This window comes from Ciona intestinalis, chromosome 2 (genome assembly GCF_000224145.3).
Source record: "Ciona intestinalis chromosome 2, KH, whole genome shotgun sequence".
In the NCBI taxonomy this organism is placed as follows: Eukaryota; Metazoa; Chordata; class Ascidiacea; order Phlebobranchia; family Cionidae; genus Ciona; species Ciona intestinalis.
In genome coordinates, this window is record NC_020167.2 from 6286112 (window position 1) to 6304588 (window position 18477).

An 18477-nucleotide genomic window follows, 5' to 3' on the forward strand; every position below is an offset into this window, starting at 1 on the left:
TATTGAGATAGGTTGGAACTTTTATATTTTATAAAGGTGACCATGATGGATGCCATGGGACTTGGGATGTAGATTAGAGCCATTATTTTTTATTATTATTATTTGCATGTGGGTAGTGGGTATTATACATGGGTACATAGCGAAAAAGATTTGTAACAGATTAAAGCATTATCAGCTTGACAGTAGGCATGAAAGTGGCAAACATCGATAAGCCAACCCAAATGTCTATTATCCACACACATTAGAATCAGAAATTTTAATATGGGCATGACGAGATAGACAAACTATTGTCAACTCACAGAATCAAGTCCTGATGTCATAATCATGAAAGCACTTGGTGATTGATGACCTCGTGGTGTGCGTGATGACGGGGCGTTGTTACATTGCAAGATGTCTTCGTATTCAGACTTGCCTGATAACATAGAATTTTTTTTATAAATTAACTGTGGCATAAATCCTAGGGCCCATGGCATGTTACGTTGTGGGATCTTACCCACAAAGAATAATTAGAGAACTGACAATAGCACCAATACCCCCCACTCCAACCTCCCCACCCACCTGTATGAAACACATAATCCTCCCTTCTAATTGTTGATATCTCAAACATATCTCCGACAGCATCACCAGCATCTCGCAGCTTCAAGCTGTTCTGTATTTCACGAGCAGGACCATTGTCCATCGCAATCTGTGATTGTTGCATTATGTTATGTCTTATTTTCTTTTAAAAGACAGTTTCTTCCAGATAGTTATATTCACTTGCAACGAATACCTACATCTTTTGTTTTTTTCACCAATTTATATACAATAAAAATCTTTTTCTTAGGATTTCCATTAAAAATCTTGTATGAATAAAGGTAAGACATCTATTTTTCCTTTACAGGGGTGTTTTAACATGAGTGTTTTGTTGTATTCACCCCATGCCTACAACTAAGCAAGCAACATTATGAGTGATGGCTTTTTATTTATCTTTAATTGATATAAACAGAAGTTTGGTTCCAAACAGTCCACACAGTTCACTTCTAACCACTCACACTGTATCCAGGTCCCATAGCAATAATAGCATGCCCAGTCAACGTAGCGATCGTATAAAGATGTGGGTTCACTTCATTCTTCGCCATTTCTTTTGCCTCACACAAACAATCTGCCATCGCCATTCGCCCTTCAGCGTCAGTGTTGCCGACACGAACCTGAGATCACTGGGTTGTAAATACTGGCTTACTATTGCGCATCACTGTGTTACACTTAATTGTTCTGTTTAGTTTCCCATTAACAATAAATTCAAGAAAACAGTTTGTTTAACAACCAAACCTCAAAAAATGAACACTTGGCTCCAGTATTCATAACAGGTTTACATCTTTGTTAATATATTCATTTGACAAAAACAAGGAATCAAAAAAACTAATTTACTGTTTTATACTCAGGCCATAGGAAAATGTGCCATTTTTGGTTTTGTAATATTTAATGTATATCCCCACAACAGCCTTTTATAGAGTAAAGTTCATAAAAAAAACTACCAAAAAAGTTTAACTTATACCACACACACACAAAATATTCCATTTTTTCATTAACACTCACACTTCCTATTAACACTCACCCTTTTCCCTGACCTTGCAGTAATAATCTCATCAGCCACGTAACCATTTGCTCCAATGCTGTTTCTTACCATGGACATTGTGCCGTATACTTTTAAGTGGGCGGGCTTCAATTTCTCCAATATCTGGTTCAAGATATCAATATAACAAAGATATAAATGACCAAACCTACTAAAATCATGCCTGCTTAAGTGCCTATTCACACACACTAAGCAACAGATAAAGTGGTAGAGGTTACAGGTGTGAACTAGGGGTATGAAGTAATATAATTGACACTCTTTCCACACTTTTTATTCATAGCGTGTTTTAACAACTGTTGTTTTGCTGGTAATTTCCTTTTTTTCTTTCTTTTAATAATATGATCTTCGCAATAGTTTTGAAATTTTTTTGTTATGTTCTGTTATTACCTGAAAGAAGCCAGCCACAGCAGAAGCTCCCCCTTTATCTCTGTGCATTCCAGCCATAATACCCCCAGCTTTTACATCTGCACCTCCAGTATCATAAGTGACACCCTTACCCACAAGGAACAATGTGTCTGTGATTGGACCCGAACCCTCGTAGAAAAGTTTGATGACGCGAGCATTGTGCCGAGGAACCACTAGAGGTCAATGTTGGTTGTTTAAGAATAGTTGTACACCTTATGTTCACTGTCATGTTCTAGCATAGGTATCTTATAGACTAGTTAAGCAGTGTGTTCATTTATTTTATGCTCACTGTTGATTTATAACATGGGTGTCTTCTTATACACCAGACACACATGGTTCATACACCCCATGTTCACTGTCAAGTTATATATAAAGCACTTAATCACATGAGAAACATTCATATTCACCTTTAGCAGCTCTGTTCACAGCACCAAGGCAAGGATAATTCTTCTCAATGTAATCACAATCTGATACAACCTCAACCTATAAAAATATTTACTTTTTGTTCAAACTAGAAACCATACCCCAAAAAACCAGGTAGCAAAATTGACTTGTTTGCAATAATTATTTATTTTATGCAATTTCATGGTACTCAGGTCAAAGAACAGCTTCCAATATAATTTTCTGTATAAAGTGTTAAAACTGATGAAATGTTAAGATTTCTATGATTACCTTAATGTTTGTGTTCGCGAAGTTTGCTGTAACGTAATCTGCAACACGTGGTGGCGCCATACGCTCAGGATCCGAACCCTGGATGTCACGAACTAAAGACCTGGAATCAAAAATAATATCTATTGTTGTGGATCAATCAATAATTGAGATATTATTTATTGCAAAAAATACTTTATTTTTATATCTGACATGAAATAATAAAAATGGAAGTAAAACTTATAAACACAAACAAAAGGTACAATTCACCACACAATGATAGCAAAGTCGAGCCTCAAATACAAATTTAGGAGTATAAGGTATATAAATAAAAATGTATATTTTTACCCCCCAAAAAACGCAAAACACGATTATCCTCCGAGCTAAAGGCTAAAATAAAATATGCCATGCATCAACAGCATATACTTCATTAAAGTTTACTAACCTTCCACTTTCAAAAGCATCTACAGTAGGTATCAAGTATGGGGAAGATTCTCCACTCCATAAACCAAGTTTCAGTAACTGGGGAGTAAACAGAATAGACCTTAATAGAAATATACTAAAATATTAGTTGGAAAGAGAAAATTATAAAAATGTTAAAATACGAAGCCAAAAATTTATAATTTTTTACTTGTAATACAGTATATTAATCGTTTTTACTTGTAATAACCATTTTACTTGTTTCCTAATTTATGTTAAACAGCACATTATTAAACAAAAAAGAAACAAATAATAATAGATAAAAATTATCATTGAAAAAATGCATACACAATGCAATTTACATTTAAGTGCAATGTAAAAAAATCTGTTTTATTTATCAATGATCACCTTCCCCCTTATTTCTAATCATAATTCGTGAATGTAATTTCATTAAACTGTTTTTCTATTATTAAAAGGTTATAACACAATCAAAGGGGACCCTAGTAGCATATAATGTGAAATAGTTTACAAATATAATGTGGATGTTGTCTTTCATGAAATACAGCTATGATTACCAAGCAAACAGAGGAAATGTGATATTTTAAATGAAAAGAATCAATATCTATTAAACGACAATTAAAACGCCAAATGTTGTTTACAACATGAACACACCTTTCTATAATTGAATGTTGACATGGAATAAACTGATATCCAAGATGTATCAGGTAATTAGGCTACCGCTTGTATATAGAAAATAAATAAACAATAAAAAACTGAAACTGTTATTGTTTTACTAACTGTAAGGATTTCTTAATTTTAATAAACACCACATAAGCCATAATTAATATTAACTGAAGAGAAAACAGCTGAAAAAAAATAGTATTTAAAAATAATAAAACATAAAAGTTTAAACCTTATTCTTCTTTTCAGGTTTAGCTTCTCGTATTTCCAATGGAACATAAAGTGCTTGCATTGCGCCAAGTGCAGCAACAAAACTTGCGTATTTGAACCTGCAATGGAAAATAAGCATTATAAAATTAATTTTAAACATATGGCGTTGTTGATTTGCCTTGGAACATGGTTTAAAACACATACAACAATTGTTTAGCCATACATATCCTCGTGGGTTGCCACTAATGGTTGCCACTCCTATGCCCACAAACGAGTTGCTGAAGTTTTTGTGGTGTATGGATAAACAGACATGACTATTGTCTCATAAAATTGTGGTTTAGCAATTCAATGCTTGATATTGATCCTGATAGTTGTATGTGCTCAGAAAAAACATTTAACAGGTATTGGTCCAATACAGTGTTTACTAATGGGTTATGTTATAGCACCACGAAATAGGCCAACTCTAACCTAAGAGGACCCATGGTAAGCCACACTGAAGGACCTCACTCACATTAAATAAATAATAAAAATTATAGCACATGCAAATACAGAAACTGTAGCACATACAACTTTAAGCAACACATTCAATAAAACACTGACTTATCATTCTTCACAGTGACAAGCACAGGTGATTGACAGCCGGCTTTAATCGCTCGTTTTATCCCGTTTTCTGCCGCGTCAGCAAATCTACGAACATCGTCGTAATCTCGGTTCAGAGGACCAGTTGGTGCAAAGATCTGATAGTATATAATAAAAAATTCAAGAAATCTTTTAGAAAAATCACCTTATTGCCCTATTCCTATATATCTCTAAAAATAAGATATAGAAGTGCAATACATTTAAGATATATATATTGCATATACATGGTTCATAATTATGGTCAGGACACACAGTGTCTGCGCGTGTGTAGTCCAAACAAGACTACTCAAAACGGTTTGGCAAAAAATTTTGACCGTTTTAAAAAGCTACGCAGAAAGAAATTGCTCTTGCGTTTTCGTGGTAGTATTTACAGAATCTTTTATATCAATCACCTTATAGCCTACATATCTTTAGAATTAAGCTATACAAAGTATAATACATTTATTATAACCTTTAAACTTAAAGATTATTTGTGTATTTCGAAATTGAATTAGATATAAACATGTGTCATCAACTTTAACTACAGTTTATTCAAGTCACTTACCACTCGTTTCAAACCGCCATCCAAAGCAGCAACTGTTACTGACTTTCCAACAGAATCATCAATCTGCATGTTATTTGATTGATAATAGAGGATGAATTACAAACTAAAATCCAAAATACACAATTTGTAAACACCCATGTTATAATTTGTAAGCATAAAATGTATAAATGCACTTTAAGTGCCCAGGTATAAATTCCATTTATAATTCAACAATAAGCTTGAGGTGTATGAATGCACACATCATGTACATAAATCCATTGCTATATACATCTTCATATGATAAAGAAAAGTTGATAACTTATATGAATGTTACAAATGTTTCAAAATTTCCAAACCTGTTTTAAATCCTCCAAAGGTTTCTTTAGAAAACTCAAAGAATCTTTCAAGTCATCTAGTTTTTCACACACAAGAATAACTCCGTCAAAATTAAGGTTTTCAAATTTTGAAACCAATTCAATTTCACAAGGTAACCTGGGTAAAATAAATAAATGATTGCAACTTATTTAACCTCTCATGTGGCGGAGCAATTACAGTTCTGTTTCATACACCTCCTGCCCATCAACGAGTTTCCAAAGAAATTGTCATTAACAGCTAACATTTGCCTACCAGATATATTTCCTCGATACAATTAATTAAACAGCAATCATACAAGAGTAAACCAATAAAAGCAAACAAGGGAAACCAATCCATTATTAATCTCAGTTTAAACAAAGAGATTGGCTTAACAGTTTTTATCTAAGAATTACAAGATTAATTTAGAATGTATCAGGTTATAGAAACTAAAAATTCATGCAGTTATATAAAGCGGAAATATAAAACAAAGTAATTTATTTAAACATTTTAAAAAATGTAATCTTATAAATCTTCAGAAAAATGGACACAAAACAAAATGCAGAGCAATACAGTATGCAAATATAAAACATTATTTTAATATATTTATTAACTATAAAAATTAGTAATCCCCAATCAAGACTTACCCCATTTTGTTAGTTGAAGCTTTAGATGCGATACTTCTGGTCAAGTCACACAAATGGACAGTGAATGGTTAACTATGATTCCTATCAGTAGTTTTAATGCACACACAGCACTATTCCTTGCAAAATATTGACAGAGATTAATGTTTAACATAGAGTGGTGCAAGAGTGAACAAGGTCCTTAGTCCAAATCAAATAGATTGTAAAACCGAATAGAGTTTTAATTTTGCTGTAGTGACATTTATGCAGTGTGGAAATAAATATTTAATGTGATAAGTGTTTATAAATAGTGCCTGTGCTTATGTTATAAAAATCAAATTCAAAAAAAAAATATTTCAAAATCAATAAAAAAGTGATTTTTTTTCTTAAATGGAATTGTTTTGAAATTTAAAATTGAATTTTTAATGTTTTAAAAAATAACAGACTTTTCAATTTATGCGAGTTTGGTGAAAACAGACTGGTTTGAATATTTAATACGATTGTAACTTTGCTTGTTTTATTAAAACACAACAATGAAAATACTGCTAGTGCCACTTAAATAAGCGGCAATCGTCATTTAAATATGATACCACGGCCCTGGCACTTGATCATGACAGTGGCACAACAAACAAATGTGCCATTGAAATAGAACAACCTCAATAAACAATTTTGAAACATCAGTCGATTGTTAAGCCACAATAGGAACAGCGGGCCAAAAATATGACAAGTGAAGTTGCAATAGATTTATGAGACCTTACACTTGTGAGTTAATAATAGATATTGTTGCATGAATAATGTATTAGGGGATTGTAGTTTTAGAAGTCAATCAAACTGCACTATATCCAATTACTGTATTAGCTATCATTTTAACAACATTATCCCATATTTTTACGATTGCCAGCCCCCCTACGATGGGTGTCTTTCCAATCATCAAATTCTCTTTTTTTCTTTAGTTTTTCGTCGGAAAAATCATCATCGGAATCTTCATCTTCCTTTTTATCCGATGCAGGTTTTGACGCTTGGTCCGGCATTCTCCCAGCAGCCGCTTCTCTCTCATAATACTCGTCCAATGTAACAGTGGGTAAGCTAGGGTAGCCAGCTCCATACACAGCAGCTTGTAGTTTATCTTTAGTCAAAATAAACGGCTGCATCGGTTTTATTGACTCCCGTAAATTTCTCCGATCTTCCTCAATTTGCGACTTAGGTATGTTTTGCATTCGTTTCAACATAGATATTTCCATATCCATATTACCCATCTCTTCTATAACATGGTTCACCCACTTATTTAGAACTAGTAGCCAGTACTTTCTACATTGTTCATCATTACCTAAGTTATGCTGGAGTTCAGACAGCTGCTGTTCCATAAGTTTCGATTGTTTATATTTTTCAATTTTCGCCTCTCTTGCCCGCGTCATGGAGCTTAAGTCTTTTGCTTTTTGAGGAAAATGTTTCAGCAATGCTTCTTCATCTGAAGCAGGTTTTAAAACTTGGTGTATTTCACCGAGGGGACCTATGCCGTAATCTCTGCAAATTTTAAGGAATTCAACGTAAAATTCCCGGCTTTTGGTAAGAATCTCAAGTCTCTGTTGGACTTGACATTTCTTTTTTGATATTAAATGCCCAGCCAATGCATTGAGCATGAGGTATCTTATATCTTGTGTGGAAATCTCATCAACTTCTTCATTATGACTAAACATACTGAGCTGTTCAATTGATTGCGACAACACGGATAATGTAGCGAGAGTGTCCGCTATCAAACCTTGTATTTTATCTGACAGAGTGTCACAGGAGTTTGAAATTTCTTTCTCTGCGCTCCAAACCTCGTTAAAAAGGTCGACAATCTTCCGATCTTCAACCTCAGCCATCTTTAATAATAAACACACCAGTGGCTGAGATCAGCAGGGGCCAAGTTCCCAGTAAGAAGCAGAATAATGTCAACAAACCACCACACCCCTATACCACCCAGTGTTAAAGCTTTAGCAATCCCAGTACACGTGTGCTTGAGACAAAAGCGATCGACACCAAGACAGCCAAGAAACACAGATTGGATAAGAGTGGTAACGAAGTAATAACCTGTGTACCTGATAAAGAGATCAAAATCGGTTACTTTAAACTTTACTTTAATTTAAAACTTTACCAGTTTTATAAAGTTTTAAGTTATGATAAATGTTTCATAAATTCCTTTTACAGTAAAATACAATATATATATATATAAATATAGCCAGATGATTGAAACATCATTTTACAAAAATTGGAGAAAAAAATATTACAAAAAAATCTTCGATATCGAAATACTATAAGAGCTCAACCCCATCATGTTGATGAGTACATTAGATTTTAATTTAAACAAACACATCACCTTAAGCAGGGGAATCCACCTTTATAAAACGACCGCTCACCCACGCAGTCAATTGTAGAATCCACTACTTTGCAAAGTACGGAGGTTTGAGGAACTTGAGAGTATTTGTACTTCACACTATCCTATGAAAATATAAGAATGTTTCAAACTTATGTGGCGGTACTGGTATGTCGTAGAAATAAATTAATATATATATTCACTAGGGTGAGAAGGATAGAACACTTTTTCATTCTATTTGGTTGGCCCATTTGGCAGTAAACAAAGATCATTCAAAGAAATTTGTTTGAAACACGATCTGGATATGTGCTAAAGGTGTTTCGTCTTACCCCACTCCACTATATGTATAATACGACTTATTTATTTTCAATAGTGGGTAATGTATAACAGTTGTAACACACTATGTTTTGAATATTTATGATAAAATGAAAATAACTCTATTTATCCTCTTGCGGGTAACGACAGTTGTTATAACATGCTCTTTTTAATACACCTCTTGAGCACGGGAAACAATATTTAAGTTAACACACTTTCTATCCAGCATTGAATAAATTTTAAAATGTGAATCAAATCAATGCAGGTCATACTTTTAAATTTTATTAATCTTTACCTAAAATATTAAATGTTTGTCGAACTTAGCTTGACTATGTTATACATTATTTTAAATATTTGTATTACATATATTTTTTATTACAACATATATTTTACCACTTTCGGGCAAACAAATTGGTCCACTCCTGTCCCGTTAGACGTGGTATTGAAGAAGTTTGGATTTTCACAAATCAAGAATTCTTCTGGTCTAAGAAACATCACAAATACAAATGTGTTATATTGCAATTATGAACGGCTTGTATGTGTTATCTCAGCAACGCATAGTAAGCAAATCAATTACTGACAATGTTGTATTTTTGCTTAATTTACATTTAATTTGCTGTGTCGTAGCTAATGTTGTAATTATCCTATTCAATAAATTGGAGATTCCAATGTACAAATTTATAATATTAACTTAGGAAAAAACATAAACTGTACTTACAATAATGAGCACAGTATTCTTGGTGAATATGGGTTGTATGAACTCTCACTGGATAATTCAACGCTTTTAAACAATAACAGAATAAACAGCAAAATGTACTTTGGTTTAAATCGAGAATTCCATGTCTCCATTACTCCATTTTAACCAAAGGTTGAAAATTTCTTTTTCTGAAAATTATTAATCTAAGTTTTCAGTAACAAAACGTTCCACTTTAAGCTAAAATTGACTTTAAATTATTTACGATTACACCTTAACGTGAAAACACAACTTTTACATTTTTAAACATTTGTTTCCAAATTACATTTAAAAAAATATTTACGTTTACAGTGTCCGTGTTATAAAGGTCTAATGAGTAAAATACTGATATAAATAACGAAAATTATACGTAACGCTTAATATTTACATTTAACTGACGGAATTTTTCATAAACTTCCAAATATTATTACTGTATTTCTAGAAAAAGCGAAATAGAAGTCAAATTGTTTTTAATATTTTATAAAAATTAGATAAAGCGGAAGAAATGTTGGTCATGCTCCAGACGTGACGTAAAACTACTAGACCGTAGCAGTAAACATCATAGAAATGTTAAAAACTAATATTTTTTTTAAAACGCTAACCTCGAAACATGCTTTTAGCGTTTTAAATATAATTTAATGTATTATTTTCACCAGAGTCCGTATATAAACGTATATAAACATGTTTATATACGAACTCTGATTTTCACTATTACACTTACGGCCAAATCGTTTATGACATATCCTTATGGGAGTATTTATTGGATAAATTTTAATACGCGCTGCTGTTTTTACGTGACTTTATGAAACCGAAACTTCCAAAACGTCAGAGCAAACGTCATAAAATGCTAAATCCAAACGCTTTTCATGCAAATACGACAAGGGAAAAACTGTTTTTAATATATTTATACATTTCTGTGAAAGATTTACGCTAAGTAATTATTATTTGCGCATGCTATTTTCACCACACGCCCTTTCAAAAACAGAGTAAGAAAAAGCTGCATAGTATGCAATAATGCTCAAGGCAAAACTTGTTTTCTTACATGTATAAGTGTTTAAAATTTTCCTCTTGGTCGTTAAACATTTTACATCAGTTGTGTTGTTTAAAAACAACTACGTCTTAGTCGCTAGACAGGTATATGAGTAAGCGCATGTTGTTATCCAAAATACATTACATCTTTCCCAAACCAAAAGCCACAAAGAACATACCCGCGGATTCGTTTTGTTACCTTATATATCCAGATTATTTTTCTGCAATAAAGCCCAAGGCATGCTACACCGTGTAAGCTATAATCATTTTTATCCTTACGATTATGTCGAAAATGGTCAATACATGGGTTGGCCGATACAGCACGATTAGTATAACATCCCAAAATAACAGATTGTATTTTCATGGAAAACTCATACCTATAACGCGCGCATCATCTGCAGCCTTAGTATAAAACCACGTTTGAATGGTAAAAGCGCAGGTGTATTATACGTTTGTTAAACGTTGGTTATTGTAGCTCACACATTTCTCAATTTACTCGTAAAGGAAAGATTCTATATACTGCGAGGCAGTGCGGCTTGACCCAGTTGTTAATTGTTTCCTAAATACCTAATAAAACAATATATAGTACAATATATAGTACAAATATATAGTACAATATATATATGTCATATACAAAGGAAACACCACAACGTTTTAACGTGGTAACTCATAAAAAAACATGAGGTCTACGAAACCAACACATATATAGGCTACGTGCAGTATAAGAAAATCTTGTTAAACCTCTCTAAATAATCTTGCCACAAGCAGACAAACAAGTTAAGATGATGAAATAGATATACCCCTTGGCATTCGGAGACAGTTGTGGCATCTTAAAATATACTTCCTTCTGGTAATTTCCAGCACGAGTTGCAGTCTATATAAACCGTGTCACCGGCATAAATGTATCAGTGTAGAAATTAACTACAAGAGTACAAAAGTTTAGAGTACAAAAATCTAACCATGAAGTTCGTCGGGTTATTCCTTTTGACTTTCTGTTGTCTTGTTCTTGATGTTCAGTCTTTTCTATGGAACTCTGGAGGTGAGGTTAATTAGCCTATATGAATGCAACCTGTTTTATACTGGCGTGGCTGGGCAACGATATCGCGGTTCTGACATGAGTGTTCTGTTTCACGTATCTTTACCTCGGCGTTGCAGGGAAAAGTTATTGCCGCTATAACACGGGTGTTCGGTTTCACACACCGTGCTCAGTAGTTAAAAGTGGCCTGCAATAATGTTATCTCAACTATTACAGGTTCGTTTGCGACTCGTTACCCTACAAACCCGCCCACGACAACCCCGGTACCGTGTGTGTATCAGCGATGGGGAAAATGCTCTGTAGGATCGAACTCTGTCCGAACTCGCCAACCTGTAACACGGACATCTTCCTGCCGACCCCGTAAGTAGAATCAATGGTAGCGTACTCATATTTTTGATCATCATTGCGGTCCTTACAACACGCGGATGTTCGGCTTCATACACCTTATGCTCTTACAAGTCACAAATCATGTACCTCAACGTGCACGTTTTTTGCTTTACGGTTAATAATTTAGACAACCCTTCTACCGCACTGCTGGATTGTAGTAGCAACAACCGACAAGTGTCTTGTCCAAGAACATTCTTATATTAATAACCACAGCGTCAAGCGTTGAACCCGGTATCCTTTGGTCACGTACCAATAAACCACGGCGTCGGACTAACTTTATCATTTACTTAACAGAAACAGAACGGTGTAGCGCAGGAGCATCGTTGGCATCAGGTTTAGTCAACAGCTTTGTCCTTGTAGAACCAGCTGTCCCAGAGAACAACAATTCCGTGTCTCGGACAAAGCGCCAAGCACCCTCATGGCCAGTAAGTAATAGCATCGTAATGGTTGGGTCAGCAGCCGCTATACGTTATTTTTATTAAATACACATCAGTAGTTTCCGCTTATGCGTATTTTAAATGCTGCAATTTCCCTTTTCTTTTCTGGGCAATATGCAGTATTATATCAAAACAATGCAGCAACTTTATTTTCCGTATCTAGCCTCGGATCTAGTATATATCCTATAGGGTTATGATGCCACTGAGCCATGCCGTCGGGCAAATAAAGAAACAATATGGCTGCTATATAAGTAACACTGCGTTTATGACAGCCTGCTCTAAAACAACGAGACATCTTGTTTTTGCTGGATGAAAGCGGTAGCCTAGGACAAGCGCCATTCAACAATGTCGTTAAAAGAATCGCAGCGGGAATGGTGAGCGGTAAGTCAAAACAATTAACATTTAGTATAGGGTGGGGGAAGATGAGACTCACTTTTTTTTTCTCATCCCATTCGGCAGTAAACAAAAAACAGGCAAAGAATAATAAAACCATACGCTCGCGACTCCCATAGACCGTTGCTAATTGTTTACAACACAGCAATCCGGATATTTGGATATTATGTGCTAAAGTTGTCCCCTCTTACCCCAAAGTACTATATTAATTTACTGGTGCCACTTGTGGGTTGTCTAAATCTCAGCCATACATAAAATGAAAAAAATACATATAGTAGGATGGGGGAAGATGGGAAACCTTTAGCACATAATATCCAAATATTCTGATCGTGTTTTAAACAATTAACAATGGTCTATAAGAGTTGTGAGATTATAGTTTTATAAATCTTTGAATGTTTCTTGTTTACTATTAAATGGGATGAGAAAATAGAGTCAAAAGGTGTCCCATCTCCCCCCCCCACCCTACTGTATATACGTGGTAACCTTCAAAGCGGACACGAATAAGTGCATGAAACAGAGCTTTCCTGTTATAACGACTGTCGTTGCCTGCGCCACGTTACACCCATTCTTAAAGCTATAGCGGTTGTTAACATGGGTGTTTTGTTCTTATTACAGTGCTGTGCGGTCCCATTAAAATTGGTCCGGACAATACTCGAGTGGCCGTTACTTCTTTTGATCGGACAATACACGATCATATAGGATTTGGTGATTACACAAATAACGTTACACTTGTCAATGCAATAAGATCGATCAGGTAATTGGGTAAATAAGAAGCGGTGCACATATCTTATGTGGTATTTTGACAGCTTGAAGCAGGCTGAATATCCAAATTAAGAGTTATCACTATAAGCGTTGTTCCATGTGTGGTTGAAGTCCTGGTCACAAAATCTAGGATTTACGCCGAATTTGGGTAATGGGCAAATTGTGGTCCAAATTCTGACTATAGTGTGCCTTGTTGTAAGATCTCCCTTATACAAATTAAAGCAATCCCTCACGTATACAGTTACACTGAAGGAACATCGGGAAGAACATGTTTGTTGGACGCCTTAGAACATGTTCGTGACGTAATCATTGCGCCATCAAGCGGTGGCAGACCAGACGATAAAAACGTCAAACAGGAGATTTTCATTATAACTGATGGGTAACTACTTCGGCTTCGAAATATAAATATTTTTTGGTGATAGGCACCGACAAACTACACCTTGGGTATAGATACCGTTAGCTAAATCCCATACACCCTGATCGTGTTTAACTATAAACAGAAGCCCCCATGTTATAACTACTGTCGCTGTCACGCAAGGATAAATATATACGTTTAATTCATACAACCGATCAATTTTAATCTCAGCTATCGTATCGAAAAAATGTAATTTTTATGTTTTGCTACAATTACAGGTGTGGGAATTGCCCTCGTGACCGACAAGCTGGTGCCATGCAAAATCTAATGCAGTCGCTAGTTATAAATGACATTGACGTTTACGTGGTGGCTATTAGGCTCGGACGGGGTGCATGTCAACAGAAACTAGCGGTAACTATGCCTTGAATTATATTAGATTGGGTGAAAATGGTGACTTTGTTTTACTTAATGTCCCGTGTGTAACTTTGTGGGCAATCAACCTTTTTTAAATTATATGACTGACAATATAGACAGCCTATAAAGAACCACTACGTTGAAGCAATTTCCATTAAGTGTCTTGCCCAAAGATACCACGAGTCTTAAGATTGTTTAAATTTTACAGCAACTAGCAAAAGGAGGAAGATGCAACCATTTCTTTTTCGTTCCTCATGTTAACGAGAATGACTTTATTGCGGGGTTGGAAATGAACTACTGTAGCCAACAGTGGCTTTATAACCCCGCCAATGTACAAGCATGTGCTTAAGATAACTAGACACAAACTTTTGACACCAAAACAGAAAAATATTTGGTACAGAAACAAATAAAATTTCTCTTTAAGAAATCCTGTTGTGAAAAACCTGTGTATGTATCTTTTATTTAGTCAGATTATTTTATAGTTTAATGAAAGCACTGCATTGTTATTCCCATGCATTAAAACTATACTGTATAAGGCACGAATACCCTTTCAGTTAAAACTTGTTTGAATAAAATTGCATAACACACAAGCAAGTTTGAATAGAATTGCATAACACACAGCCATTAAAAAGCAACATGATATAAATGCTTAACAGATGAAACCACATAGCAAGCTGTAGAAATGTATTTGGCAAATATATGGTTAAACCTTTGGGTTGATTGTAGTCATACTGCTAACTCCTAACTTGTTTGCAACACCATTCTGTAATAAGTAAACATAATATTACAACCATGAAACTAACGTATGGTACGGTGGGGTAAAATGAGATACCTTTAGCACATGATATCAAAATATTCTTATCGTATTTTAAACAATTGACAATGGTCTATGGGAGTTGCGATAATACCGTTTTATAATTCTTTTAAGGTTCTTTGTTTACTACTAAATGGGACAAGAAAATGGTATGAGAACGTGTCCCATCTTCCCCCATCCTACTATATCATTAATGTAAACTAGTGTCACTCAGATTAGGATGAGTCATAGTTTAAAGTTACTCGACTAAATGTTTTTAACCCCACATGGTTCGTGGTCTATTTTTAAGCCACGGAACCCTAGAAACCCCTTTTTTCAACATTTAACACCCGCGACCCCCTGTTCCATTACTAAATAACTTCAGATTAGTTTTACCGCAGTTACCCCTATTTTCTTTAAAAAAAACAATGTTATCTGTTTGTTGCTTTCAATATACAGAGAACACCAAGCGGTTTTCTAACGGGAAATAGCAAAAACAATTAATTGTGTGTCACTGGTCAAAAAAGGGATCAGTAACTAAAATGCTGTACTACACCAATTTGTAGAATGGTAACATCAGCACTTAAGACTAACTTATAAACCACTTTATCTCTAATACATAAATAAAAAGACAATATAAATCGGGGTTACAAAGGTTATAAAAAAGTGATATACCATTATACCAACAACATAAATAAAAGCTTTATTGTCCCTACTTTAGATTATATATCGATGCCAAGTCTCAGACAACAGCATGTCACAAGTTAAACACCAACTAAAAATCAGAAAATTTTCAGTTTAAACTTACCATGTATTCAACAACATTCTTAGGATATGGAATTCCCCCCATGTCATCACACTTCTTCATATGTATACGTTCCGGGTCACCAGCCACAAGAACCGGGTGGTTAGGGTCAGAGGGTTCCAAGTTACGTTGGCTGTCGATGAAGTCCTGGAGTCTTTCCTCAAACCCGGGGAAAAAGGCTTTTGGGTCGACAGCTATGAAGCATTGTCCCTGTGTGTGGGGGTGGTTATTGTTGTGTACAAGTTTGTATTCTTGTTGGTAGGAAATTAGAAATACTGGTAAAATTTGGGTCTACAATTAGTTACTTCTAAATGACGAATCTAAAATTGCCTTGCAAACAGTAGAGCTGTTAAGTTTAGCATGAGAACTTGAGTGACTTTCTACTGCAGTGTGTGGATAAGCAGACATAAACTTTAACAATGTTACAGCAATCAGCAATCTTTGGGTCAAGCTCATGTTTCATATTGTGTTACAACACATATGCAGTTCATATTATAAAACTACTCAACCATAAGACAGCATAACTATACACTTAACACATTGGGATTACATCAGATTACAATTGAAAAGCGAAACCTAATTGAATTTCTAAATGTACAGTCTGGAGCGTTTTAACTAAATGATGAAACTTACCAAATTAGCATTGGTTTTTCATGAAAATAAGACAACAAAGTAACTTACCAAATCAGCGATTCGTTCAGTTGTTCCCCACCTTCTAATATTCTTCCCATAATGAGCTCCAGCCAACACTCCACACATCACTTCAACCATCATAGCCAACCCATATCCTGTATGGGGAGAGTTGAAATAAATGTAACAGGTGTAAACATATCTTCTACAATGCCAAGTTATAACATGGGCGTTAAAATAAGGTAACAAGTTTTGTGATAATGGTCACACTCACACTTGTCCTATTTCAACATATATAGAGTTCAACATATATAAGCTGTTGAAGAACTTGAAGGTATGGGCTAATGTGTCTTCTTATACATTGGACACACTTGGTGTATTTATAAACCTCATGCTTACTGTCGAGTTATAACATGGGTGTCTTCCTATACACCAGACATACATAGTGTATTTATACACCTTATGCTCACCGTCAAGTTATAGATGGTTGGTCGGCCAACCTTTCTTACCTTTATATCCGCCACCGATCTCTGATCCACCTAGTGGTAACAACCCACCCCCGTTTAAAACTTTCGTTGGATCGTTTGTTTCTCGACCTTGTGGGTCAGCACCCCAACCATTGGGAATATTTTCGCCTTTCCTGTAAAAAGAAACATAATTACCGTTATGCTGTTGCCAAAAAGTCTATGCATTACAAGCGTGATTGAGATCTCCTGGAATTTATTTGCATATGAATCAATGCTAATTTATCCTGGTAGGCAAAACTTTAAAAACAAACATAAATATCGATACATTATTGCAGCAAGATAAACACATATATTGAACAGTATGATAAACACATATATTGAACAGTATGATAATGTCCTAACTCTGGTGTCAATCTTAGGTTATGACATAGAACCCATGCAAATAGATAAACAAAAAGAGAAAAAAATCATTTTGTATTAATGCTTAAAAAGTAAAACAGAATGACTTTAAAAATAATCTTGACGACAGACGAAACATCGGAAATACACTAGGTTTTCCTTTTATACCAGATGAGCTGTTAAAAGACTCATTATATTATACCTGGTATCAGAACTAATAGAATAATGATTTCGTATTAAAACTTTTAAATAAATTGATTCATTATCAAAACAATCAAACAAGATTTGTCAATCACAACAACAACACAGAGAAATCAATCCATCCACGAACCTATGAGCCACTTCAACTTTGCCAAAAGCCACAGTTGTCGTTGCCATGTCTAGCGCAAATGAATCGCCATCCTTAGCAGGAGCAACACAGCAGATCGGGTTGGTACCAAGGGTCATAGAGTTAGATCGAGGGATGAATAAAGTCGGTGTGGTGTTGGTGAAAGAAAAGCCCTAACATAATGAGGGGTGAAACGGAATACGGGTAATGTCATGACAACAACAAATGGAAGGTGGGGGTGATGAGAGTTTTAGGGTCTACTGGTTCGAAGTTAAGAATCTGGCTTTAAAACTATTGTAGAATTTCAGTATTTAAAGGACTGAATCTAACATAATGAGTAGGCTATGATGAAACAGTACAGGCAGTTTAGTGACAACAAAAGATGGAAGATGATAGTGGCACTGGGGTGTTGTGGGAACTTTACAAAACAACTGTTGTAGTGTTTTTATACTCAAAAGGACTGGAGCCTAAGCAGTGATGAACCACAACATTAAATTGAATATACCAACTAAATGAATGATGAATGAATGAATGTAACTCATTTATTTTCAAGTGTTGGAAAAAGGACAGGCAATAAAACTTAGTGTTCTGTTTCATACACTTAGTGCCAGCTTGCGAGCTAAAAAAATCAAGTGGGCATTTGTACTTCGTGTGTAAGAATTTTGTTGGTACTTTAATTCTTTTATAATGTCTGCCAACTTAGACATCCCATAAGGGATAACAGGC

General features: G+C 34.9%; 4 protein-coding genes across 6 annotated transcripts in view; 1 reads left to right on the top strand and 3 right to left on the bottom strand.

Moving 5' to 3' along the window:
• LOC100186137 (putative aminopeptidase W07G4.4) overlaps positions 1-6261 on the bottom strand; it is a 7357-nt gene extending 1096 nt beyond the window's left edge. The window contains exons 1-13 of the mRNA XM_002127847.3: positions 6137-6261; positions 5495-5630; positions 5160-5222; positions 4577-4713; positions 3999-4095; positions 3111-3187; positions 2690-2789; positions 2425-2500; positions 2000-2190; positions 1595-1717; positions 1032-1187; positions 559-685; positions 300-412 (exon numbers count right to left, since the gene is read on the bottom strand). Coding sequence (XP_002127883.1) covers positions 300-412; positions 559-685; positions 1032-1187; positions 1595-1717; positions 2000-2190; positions 2425-2500; positions 2690-2789; positions 3111-3187; positions 3999-4095; positions 4577-4713; positions 5160-5222; positions 5495-5630; positions 6137-6141 — 1401 coding nt within the window. The 5' untranslated portion in view covers positions 6142-6261. The remainder of the gene's footprint in view (positions 1-299; positions 413-558; positions 686-1031; positions 1188-1594; positions 1718-1999; positions 2191-2424; positions 2501-2689; positions 2790-3110; positions 3188-3998; positions 4096-4576; positions 4714-5159; positions 5223-5494; positions 5631-6136) is intronic.
• On the bottom strand, positions 6254-9698 carry LOC100181408 (immunoglobulin-binding protein 1). Its single transcript, XM_002127979.5, has 4 exons — positions 9502-9698; positions 9177-9267; positions 8472-8593; positions 6254-8193 (listed from the first exon to the last, which is right to left on the bottom strand). The coding sequence occupies exon 4, from the start codon at positions 7975-7977 to the stop codon at positions 6988-6990; it is 990 nt and encodes a 329-aa protein (XP_002128015.1). The 5' UTR covers positions 7978-8193; positions 8472-8593; positions 9177-9267; positions 9502-9698; the 3' UTR covers positions 6254-6987.
• LOC104265479 lies at positions 8856-14756 on the top strand. Its single transcript, XM_018817679.2, has 9 exons — positions 8856-8860; positions 11476-11584; positions 11798-11941; positions 12263-12393; positions 12678-12786; positions 13414-13552; positions 13802-13939; positions 14194-14326; positions 14538-14756. Exons 2-9 carry the CDS (start codon positions 11506-11508, stop codon positions 14676-14678), a joined length of 1014 nt encoding a protein of 337 aa, XP_018673224.1. The 5' UTR covers positions 8856-8860; positions 11476-11505; the 3' UTR covers positions 14679-14756.
• A 73-nt stretch (positions 14757-14829) lies between these two features.
• The window catches only part of LOC100183774 (uncharacterized oxidoreductase YjmC), an 8406-nt gene continuing 4758 nt past the window's right edge, over positions 14830-18477 (bottom strand). For 2 of the 3 annotated variants that reach the window (XM_004225696.4, XM_018817672.2), the window contains exons 6-9: positions 17067-17197; positions 16609-16715; positions 15931-16137; positions 14997-15092 (exon numbers count right to left, since the gene is read on the bottom strand). In XM_004225696.4, the coding sequence (XP_004225744.1) occupies positions 15033-15092; positions 15931-16137; positions 16609-16715; positions 17067-17197 (505 nt within the window). In that variant the 3' untranslated portion in view covers positions 14997-15032. Of the gene's footprint in view, positions 15093-15930; positions 16138-16608; positions 16716-17066; positions 17198-17754; positions 17925-18477 lie in introns of all 3 variants that reach the window. The other variant, XM_002127947.5, reaches the window with a different exon arrangement.